This window comes from Chenopodium album, chromosome 17, assembly GCF_948465745.1.
Source record: "Chenopodium album chromosome 17, dcCheAlbu1.1, whole genome shotgun sequence".
NCBI lineage: Eukaryota > Viridiplantae > Streptophyta > Magnoliopsida > Caryophyllales > Amaranthaceae > Chenopodium > Chenopodium album.
Window position 1 is genome coordinate 51,123,379 of NC_137850.1, and position 10,981 is coordinate 51,134,359.

A 10,981-nucleotide genomic window follows, 5' to 3' on the forward strand; every position below is an offset into this window, starting at 1 on the left:
AAAGAGCAAGCTAGACATAAACCAATGTTACAATGTCACGTCAATCAAATCGTGTCGTGTTTTTTTCACGTTCGTCCGTATCGTATCGTATAGTGTCTTAGGCTAGGTATGTCCCATTACAATCTTTGATAGAGTTGGCAAAATGAAATAAGAAACCACACAATAATATTCAATCAAACTATCAAAGTGACAATAATATTGGTAATAGTCATTGGTATGTGATGAAGTGGCACACTTTAAATGGGTAGACTCTAAAACTCACATTCTCTCTCCACTCTCCCCATAAGAATCCTCCTTCCATCTCTTATGCCCATTTTTTCAAACAACTTAGGGTGAAATCTCATTTTAGCTTTAACTTGACTCTTCTCTTAAACTTCTCCTCACTTCACTCTCTCCTCTTCTTCTTCTTGTTCCTAAAAATGGCATCCAACTACTACCCCTCTTCTTAGTCAACCCCATTATTATCAATGCACCTTCTTCTTCTTCTCTCTCATCTTCTAGGGTTTCTCTCCTACCCCAAAACCCCTAATTCATAACCCCTAAATTCACATCCGATCTCCATTTTCCAACAATGTGCGTTGCCAATTGCTATTAATTTTTAATCTAAACTGTTTTTAGGGTTTTTTTGCCCAGAATTTCGTCAATGTCGGGGGGTCCCAGAGTTAGATCGACGAATTTAGCTGACTTTGAGCAAAGGCCAGTGCTAGTACCTGCCGGAAACAAAGCGAGGACCGTCGTTGAAGCTCGGAAACCTCTGCGGAAGTCCGATAGCTCGCCGGAGACGGAAAGCAAGAGTAAAGAGAAGAGATTAGCTCAAAATCCACCCACATTATCGCCGCCAATGCGAAATCTGAGTGCTCCGTCGATCTTAAGGCATGGGAATCAGCTTTTGCGGGGTAATTCATCACTTAATGCTTCGTGCTCATCGGATACTTCGTCGGATTCTTCTCATAGCCGAGCATCGACAGGAAGGATTAGCGCGCCGTTGATGAGGAGGAAGCTAGGGGGTGCTAGTAACATGGGCTTGGGTGCTGCTAAGGTGGTTGTGGATGATGGGGCAGCGGCTGAGGTTGATGGCTTGGGAAAGAAGCGATGTGCTTGGGTTACTTCTAACACTGGTATGATTTACCATTGTTTTTCATTATGTTATAATCATTGTGCAAATATTTTGTTATGTTTAGCTTGTTGGAACAAATCCTATTGTTTCGTTACAAAATTATTGGAACAAAATCTATGTTATTTTTTTCTACTTTGCAGTTTTGTGTCAGTAAGTGTAATTGAGTTTCAGAAATGTCATTTGGTGGTCTTGGGTGACATGAAAGCCAAAATTTTAGCGTTGCTAGAATTTTAGGGGTGAACATTTTAAGCTGCTGAAGTTTGGAGGTGTGAATTTTTGGTGTGAGTTGTAGATGATTGATGCTATGATACTGGTAGGAAAAATGACAATTAAGGAAGATCTTGTGGCCTTTATTAAATCATTTAACTTGAGGATAGACCTCGTTTTTTATTGTGAACAAGAAGGATAGAATAGAGGTGTTTGGAGAGGTTAAAAGGTCTATCATTGAAGTGATGACTGATGAGGGTACCAAATTCATTTACAACCATCTTTAAGTTCAGCAAACCTTTGATAATAAGGCCCTAGAAGATGAAACATGTGAAACTAAGATGAAATGTAGCATAGAAAGCAATATCTGATTTCTTTTAATTAAGGTTTGTTCAAGAATAGGAATAAGGTATCTTTGGCTGTTCCTTTTAGATTCTCTTTCTACAATTTGTACACAATGATATGTTGTTCTTAGAGCAAAGGATTTTTTTTTTTTTTTTTTTTTTTTTTTGTTTGATTATTGGCTCTAACTCAACACAGAAGACAATATTTGGTTCTCTTTAACTATCTTTGTTGCCAAATGTTCTTTATGGTTATTGTTTGCACACAAATTATGACAATTGTAGATCGAGTGTGTTAATGTGATGAGTAAAGTGGGTGGGTGTAAGAAAAAGGTGGGAAAAGTAAGCGAGAGTGAGTGGATAAGTGTAAACATTGTGGATGCTACGTGAGGGGAAAGATGTAAATAATGTTGAGGTAAGGTAATATGGGTTTTGCCAAAAGTAGATTAAAGTAAAAGTGTGTAGAACTTTTGGAACTGGGGTAGTGTAAGCTTTGATATAAGTGGCCTTAAGCTGAGCGTTCATTCCTCTATCTCCTAGAAATTGTAATCAATGATTTTTAGTTGTTAGGTGATGTATTGTGTTGACATATACAACTAAGGCTTAGATAGAGCCTCGTACTAGAATACTTATGGTAAGGCTAAGAGATCTAAACATCTAATGCTCTCATTAAGGTTGGAGACATATAAAGTCTAAGGTAACCTCCAATCCCAATACTTAGGATTAAGATAAGGATATGTCATCCCTTTTAGAGATTGCCAAAGCAATTGAGAACATGTTGGGCAATTAATCTGTGGGATCATTGTCAGGTTTTCCCTCTCAAGGAGCCCGATGTTCTTAGTTTCCTTACAACTTGGGGGGTGGGTGGTGTAGGTGGAGGCTAAAGTTGAGACGATTGCTATGCACTTGATGCCAGAGCATCTTTTCATTATAAAGGTGGCAAGGCCCATCAAGCCGAAGGTGAATCTAGACTAGTCAAGCTAGCGAGTACATCGTGGACTCATGGGCCAAGTCACCAAATTCCAGCTGGTTGATATGGCTTATTAAAGAGTTTTTTAAAGTCTCAAAAATAAAACACTTTAGCAAACACTTGGCCCGCCTAAGGCAACTCGAGTAAGGCATGTGAATTGTCTTGATGCAGGTTTGTTTACCGGTTCATGTCTGGGCATTATCATTGCTGCCCAGCTGGACTCGATCCAACTGGGCTTGATCAAGCTTGCAAGTTAGGCAATTTAAACTCTGGCCTGGCTTATTTGGCTTCTTGAGGGAATTTAAAAAGAACAATAATTGAGAATACATTTGGATCAACTAGAGCCGTGAAGTTAAGGCCCATTAACCTAATTTCATTACTGCTCCATGCCTCAGTAAATGCGTACTTTGTAGAATAAGAGGAACAGAGTGAAGGAGTATTAGTTTACAACCAACACTGGAATAAGTAATGGAAGTGTCTGCAATGAATTTTGAGCTCTGTAGTGATGCTGAGTCGTTAGATTGCAATGAATAGCATGCTTTTATTTTGTGAAGGCCAAAAAAAGTGACTTTTGTATCTTGTATTCTTATTTGATTGGATAAATCTTTATGGTCCATTTGGGGGAGGCTGATGTATGGTGGTAATAGTATTGAATTTATATGTAGTTTTGTAGAGAAAGTTACATGCCAATGTCCATGGTAGAGTGTTTCCACCACCATATCAATCAATCAATCAAAGCCTTAATTCCATAAGTCAATCCACTACCATCATATAACCTTTTTTTTATTATTATTAAAATAACTATTCATTATCACTTTAGAGGTGGTATTGAGTAGTACATTGACACAAGACTTTCCTTCCAAAATTACATATTCCCTCCGTTTCCAATTTGAAGTCTTATTTACCTTTTGCACAAGTTTTTAAGGTGGTGTATAAAATAAAAAAGAAAAGAAAAAGAAGTGGGGTTTAGTTTATTTTAAGTGAATAAATAAATAGATACAGCCGAGAAGGTGAAATGGAACTTTTAAGTTAGGGACAAGGTTTTGGGGAAAAAATTGGGGACACAAGGAGTATATCATTATCACCATTATGGGTTTATGGTTATGGGTCATATATCACTGCCTACCAAACAGGCCATTAGAACTTGCTTATAAATTTGTACATAAATAAAAGAGATTAATTTATCAAACTGCTTACTTTATTTCATAAAAAATCTATATATTGGGCTATTGGCCTGTTCTGTTTGATGTTATATTTTTGTTGATATTCTAACACTGTTTCCTTTTCTGAAGAAGATCCGTCTTATGCTGCTTTTCATGATGAAGAATGGGGAGTTCCAGCTCATGATGACAGGTATATTATGATTTATGAGGGAGTTGATATATTCCAAGTTTTTTTAATGCATTCTAATGAATTTTATCATCTTATTTTGTTTATATGTAGCAAACTGTTTGAACTGCTCAGTCTCTCAGCCGCTTTAGCTGAGTTAGCGTGGCCGACAATACTGAATAAGAGAAATATATTCAGGTAGGACTTTATGATTAGTTTCTCTTTCTTTTTTTAATTTCTTTCTATGATAGTCATACACTCATACTATGTATATCAGACAATTCATTGATTAATCACAGTCTTAGTGCTTGTTATACCTTTCACTTTGCAGGGAAGTTTTCTTGCATTTTGATCCAGTATCTGTTTCTAAACTAAATGAGAAGAAGATTAGTGGACCGGGAAGTCCTGGAAGTACCCTACTATCAGAGCTTAAAATGCGCAATATTATTGAAAATGCACGTCAAGTGTGCAAGGTAATACTAAATTTGTTTGTTGTTGATGCATGATCATTTCTCTTCTCATGGCATAGCATGTATATGAAAGTGTTATTGGTAAATTTATGTTACAATGTGGATGCCATGATTATGACATTATTTGCACCTAAAAGTGTAATTTACCAAATAGAAAAGGGTGGGGGAAAAGTGAATAAAACAATTAATTGAAGAGGACTAAGACTGTGTTTGCTTTGGTGGAAACTATTTAAAAATAATTGTTTTCCATGGAAAACAGTTTCCAAGGAAAAGATATTGATTGTATAAAAAGTTTCCTTTGTTTTCTTATAAATAAAATTATGTAGCATATAGGAAGAGGAAAATGGGAGCGGAAGGGAAAATATGGATTGGAGGAATATAGAGGGATGTTAGGATTTTAAGCAGGAAAATGTTTTTCCACTCTTTACATTACAAACGATAGAAAATGGGAAATTATTTTTCTTCAATAAGGTTCTCCATCAAAACAAACGGAGCCTATTTTAAGTACAATATCTCGTATATTAGCCTGTACATAGCTTGCCTCCAGAATTAGAACTGTTCATGTGAAAAATCTCTAATACACCAAGTTCTCTATTTCGCTTTTCCAAGAATTTTGCATGCAAATGATGAAGTGTGGTGCTGAATGTTTCCAATTTTCAGTTACAGCTTTATCCTTGAGGTTATTGCTTTTGCAAGACCATAAGCCACTGATCGTTCTTATTAGCATGGATCCCAATGTAGGGTTGATATCATGGAGAAGAAGAAATAGAATAAAATATTAAGGATTTCATAATCTTCAAGGTTCCATATTAAGGATATGTATTATGTCTATGATTATTGGTTGGATTCTTGAACCCTTTGATTTTTGTGGATGACTACACGGAATAATCACTTTTGTTTCATGTAGCCGAACCCACTTATCACTTATGGGATTAAGGCTTTGATTGATTGATTCTTGAACTCTTTGGAGCCCAGAAGCTAAATTTGACCCTTGTAATTATGTTATATAAGTGATGAGAGTAGTAGTATACGAGTGAATTATAGATACACCTTTCCGGGCGATTACCTTTATCCTTTCAAGCAAGGCTATGTAACCTTGGAGGTTTTGAGTTCTTGGCAGCAAAGTATGCATGGAGTTATTCTCAGGAGCGCTTTCTTATCAGTTTCTCTGCTGAATTGTTCAGAACTCAATGCTGCGAATTTTAAGGGAGAACGCAGCTTTGTTTCCTAGCTTGGAGCAAGATTCCATCTCTGGCCTCTTTTAGATCTCTATTCAATTATTGTTTTGGAAATTCGTTGACTTTGATTCAACAAAGTTAGAAACCTGACCTCCCTTTTGCATGTAATGTTAACTTGTTTCTCTTCAGTCAGGCATCTGTAAAATTTGAGGAAAATCATCACTATCTTGCGACCTTTGCTGGTGTTGAATTGAGCCACAGAAAAGGGATGTCATTTGAATATGGTGCAATTATTCTTAAAATCTAGTCAGTATTTAGTTTTCTTAATCAAGCTAATTGTTACATAATAGAGACCTAGATGACTTGTTATGCCATTTCTAAGTGATTGAATCCGTTAGTTTTCTTGTGCAGTGGTTGAGTCAATGAGTCTAGCATTGAATAACTAGATATCAGAATTATCATGTAGCAGGAGCAAAACTGATGCAACTTGCTGCTTAGCACTGTGCAAATGTGTAGTATCCTGGCTTTTATCTGTAGTGCATTCCATTGACGGTTTTTTGGCTGATGTTATGCTTCTTGATTCAAAATGTGAAGTATTAAAGTTCTGTCATATTAGTTTTAGCCCTGAAGTATTTTATTTGCTATGTTGTTATTATGTTCTGTAGAATGTTATTTTGGTTTGTGGAAGTCATCACACTTGTAATCCTGAGCTAAAAGAATTAACTCCAATGCTGCTTCATCTTGTGTGAAAATAATGAAGTCAGTGTGAGCTAAGCGTATTCAACTTAATGCTGTTTTATTTGTTTTAAAAAATATTCCGAGGAAAAAGCTGAGAATGAAAGTGCTGATTATGTTATTTACTGGTATGTTTTTCTTCTTGTGATTATATTATGCAGGTAATCGAGGAGTTTGGGTCATTTTCCAAGTATATATGGAGCTTCATGAATCAGAAACCTATAGTAAACAAGTTCCGATATCCACGCCAGGTGCCAGTCAAGACCTCTAAAGCAGAGATGATAAGCAAGGACCTGGTGAGAAGAGGATTTCGAGGAGTTGGGCCCACGGCAGTCTACTCATTTATGCAAGCAGCTGGTTTGACAAATGATCATCTCGTAACCTGCTTTAGATTCCAGGAATGCGTTGCAGCAGGAGAAGGAAAAGAAAAGGATGACAAAATCAAGGGCGAGGAGGATAAACCGATAGACGTGGATAAGCTGGAGCTTGCTAGAGCTTTGGATGAAGTGAGTGTTTGCTTTGATGGTTAAACCTGCAGTTTAGTTGATAAGAACATATTTCTATCAATAGAAGCTGGCAGATAGTAGTAGTTAATTGTATAAATGTGAATTATTCTGTACTCTACAATCCTCAATGTGAGATGCAGACAAAAGGAAGAAGATGAAGTCGTCGGTATGCTTAGAGTTTAGGAAATTCTGTAATGTGACAGGTGATATTTTTAGCTTTCTTGTACAGTTGCTATGAATGTTTTTTTTAGTTCTTCCTGTCGATTGCAACGGAGTATTTTTTTTTTCTCTTCCTGAAAATATGCTATATGATTCGATCTATTGTGTCTAGTGAAGCTCTTCAAAATGCTTAGTAAGAACTACATTGTCTTGATAATTTTCTTATTAAAATAAAGAAAAATAATAATGAATTCAACAAATCAAACGTGAAAAGTGCAAAAATATAAAAATTACTATAAAGAAGGCATTAATCGCTTCGAAAAGCACCAAGAAAGGAAGGTGACGAAAACTGGTTGTCGACCATAAATTACACTCACATTTAAGATCGTTGAAGACAAAATAAAAGGAAAGGAGAGTGAGAGTGGTACATTTCATTTGTATTATCAACTTTTTCATCATCTAATAAATACAATTCCCACACGAGGTGCTTGACTCTTGACCCTCTATTCTTCTATTATCTTCGGTTGACACTTTAATAAGAGATGGCCATTTGTGCAACTTGTTCCATTTTTATACTTGTATGCTTTATCTTTAACTTCATCATTATGATAAGTAAAAACATGTTAAAATATAACTTTACTTTTGGTTATTGACTGTCCAATCCTTATCGGTAGTGGCATGGTATTGAAGTATCGTATGAGTCTGCAGATAGTGAGACATATACGAAGTATAAATTAATTATTAGACATTCATATAAGTTTTTGAACATCTTGGTTTTTGAAATTTTAATATAAGTTTTTTATACATTTCATATTCTGTATAAATAGTTGAAAATTTCGTACATACAACATATTGAATATATACCTCATTTTTTGGTTGGGGGGCTCACGATGACGGATTTACCAAATTACCTCGAGAGGCCTCCTTGATGTTCGAAACCACCTTATTTATGACCTTAAGCCACCACTCAAATCTTAAAATGACTTATCTTTTGATGCTCAAGCTAATTGCTTTAATTTGCTTTTTTCATGTAAAAATAAGTACATCTGACCATCAAGAATATTGACATTAGATTGTTTGCAAAACAAAATATGAAGAATAGTTTATAAAATCGTCAAGGGTTGTTAGTGTTGGTTTACTCACTATATTAACTAACCTTAAGATTCACTAATTACACACATTAATCAATTTTGTTTTCTTATTGAAAAGTAAACATGTGGAGCCTTGATTAAATACATTTCGTCCAAAGCAATTGAATAATTTAATCATATCAGCTGTTGGGTTTTTTAGTCTTAAACTATATGCTCAACCTTTTAGGACATAATCTTGTTGGTCAAGAGCACGTGTTTAAGAGCTCTTGTTTTTCTTTTCTTTTTTTATAATAATAATAATAATAATAATAATAATAATAATAATAATAATAATAATAATAATAATAATAATAATAATTTTGACAGCAAGCTCTTGAATTTTATTTCTAAATAAAAGCACATGTGTTGTTTTCCCAAAATTAATAACGTGAATTGCAATCTAATTTTAACATCATACTATATTTAATTGAAATGGAGAACTATTGCCATCTTTTACATATTCTCTTAATATTCTTCTTTGATTAATGTCTTGACCATAAACTTGAAGTCGTTCTTTTATGATTGTGCCTCTAATTTTATTCATGCCGAACACTTTCTTGAAAAGTTAATAATCGTTTAAAATATAACTATTATAATTTTTTAATGATTATATTGTTCATATTTAACATATTTTTCTCCAAATAATAAATTTTACTTTGTGTTACATTATTTTTGGTATAAAATAGCATTATTAATAAAAAATTTATTTATCAAAATTTTTACATGTGGATGGTCACACCCTGTAACTGGAGTTACTTTTTTAGGGGTTACTCGGTCGGTCAGAGGTTACTCGGTCGTTTAAGGATTACTCTCACACAAAAAATGCACTAACTAATTGAGTAACCCAAGAATAAGTAACCCTTGATTGACTTATGGCCTGTTCTGATTGACTGAACTGAACTAAACTAAACTAAACTGAATATTTTATGAGAGAAGGAAATTAAGAACTAAACTGAACTGAATTAAACTGAACTTATTGAATCTGAACTGAATTGAACTGAAAATAATTTAAAGAGAACAGAGACCCTTAGTAAACCTTGAATAAGTAACCACAACCACACTGAAAAAGCACAGCAAATTTTTCGCTTGTTTATGTAATTTTTATTTTATAAATTCTTGAAAAATATTTATTTTGTGTTTGATTAAAATTTTCAAAAATTATATTTGTATTGTAGACATTAGGAGACTAATTGCATCTATATTATAATGTGAAAAAATTAATGAACCAATCATATTACTCCATATTGTTTATCATTAAAATAATATGGTAGTCATATTTCAAACGATCGTTGTAAAAACATCCACGGTTTCTTAGTTGAAGTCTCCCACAGTCTCACATACAACTCTTTCCGGCTACTTCTATAGTATATATATAGCTACGAGAAGTTTTATTTATTAATATAGTCTAATTACAACTTAAATGAAATGAAAAGTAAATGTGAAAGTATTATATAATACGGACTCAGCTCAAAATGAGACGAATATAAGTTATTAAATATTTCAGATTCGATTTTGAACATTCTAACTTTTAATATTTAGATACTCGCTCTGTATTTTAATAAGTGTTACATTTTGATCAATACATAATTTTAGGCAATTTAATTGATTTAGATATAATAAGAGGTAGGTGTGGTAGTTGTAGTTTTAAAAAATTACTAAAAGAAAGATAGTGGGATTAGTAGTTTATTGAAAAATAATAAATGTGAAAGGAAAGATAAAATTAAAAAAAAAGTAGTAGTGGGTTTAGGTAGGGATCATGAGAGAAAAGAGATACGGAGTATAATATTTAAATGTAGTTTTTTGCTTAAAAAGGAAATGTAACACTTACAGTGTGTTTGGATAGATTAGTGGGAAGGAAAAGAAGGGGAGGGAGGAGAAGAGGTGGGAAGGGAAGGGGAGGGGAGGGAACAATGAAGAGTTTTCCTTCCAAATCTCTCCATTGTTGAAGATATCAATTTCTTGCAATTCTATCCCTCTATTTCTTTCCCCTCCAATTCTCTTCCTTCCTCATTTGCTATTCAAATGAGAGATTATCTATCCCTCAATTTTTTTTTCCTTCCTTTCCTTCTATTTCCTTTAATCCAAACAAAGTGTTACTAAAATACGGAGGGATTACAAGTTATTGGACATATCATTTTTTTTATTTTTTTATTTTTTTTGGGAAATATATGCATTGGGTTAGACATTTCAACCACGTGGTTGGAGTCACAGTCAAGCGAACTCACCTAAGCTATTTTTCGGTCAGGAATACTCCGTAAGATTTTTGGAGGTAAAAGGAGAGGAAGATTGTGTACATGTACTACCCTTATAACTGTCATCATATGTTAGTTTAGATGAACTACTACGAGAGGGGGGGTGAATAGTAGTAGGTTCCAATCGCGGAACTTAAGCGGAAATAAACAATAAAAACATAAAGAAAACTTAAGCACACAGCAAGTTTACGAGGAAACCATCCAGTGCCTAACTGGAAGTAAAACCTCGGCCCTATTGGGACTTATGAACAAATTCCACTATAATAGGCAACTCTCCTAGTACAACCTATTACACAGACCTTTGCTTTGCAAGTTCCACCACGGACACTTGACTCTATGATAGGACACTTCCTACCAGACCTAAGACACTTCTCAGGACCCTTTTTCTCCCCTTACCCAGGACACTTCCTAGGTGACCCAAGACACTTCTCAGGTTCCTTTCACTCTCTGTGCACTCACAGTCTTCACTCGAATTTTAGAGAATTCAAACTCATACACTTGCGTGAATTTAAGAGAATTCACGATCTCACCCCAAAACCAATTACAACTCAAAGACACACTCTAACACATAAATGGAAAGCTACACA

The 10,981-nt window shown here is 34.5% G+C and overlaps 1 protein-coding gene across 2 annotated transcripts; it reads left to right on the forward strand.

Moving 5' to 3' along the window:
• Positions 1 to 289: 289 nt before the first annotated feature.
• Positions 290 to 7,106, forward strand: LOC145590165 (uncharacterized). 2 transcript variants are annotated; one of them, XM_081646921.1, is made up of 5 exons: positions 290 to 1,118; positions 3,928 to 3,988; positions 4,079 to 4,162; positions 4,296 to 4,437; positions 6,509 to 7,106. In XM_081646921.1, exons 1-5 carry the CDS (start codon positions 644 to 646, stop codon positions 6,875 to 6,877), a joined length of 1,131 nt encoding a protein of 376 aa, XP_081503047.1. In that variant the 5' UTR covers positions 290 to 643; the 3' UTR covers positions 6,878 to 7,106. The 2 variants fall into 2 exon arrangements, with proteins under 2 accessions (XP_081503047.1, XP_081503048.1); XM_081646922.1 differs by having other exon boundaries at positions 3,931 to 3,988.
• Positions 7,107 to 10,981: the final 3,875 nt, after the last annotated feature.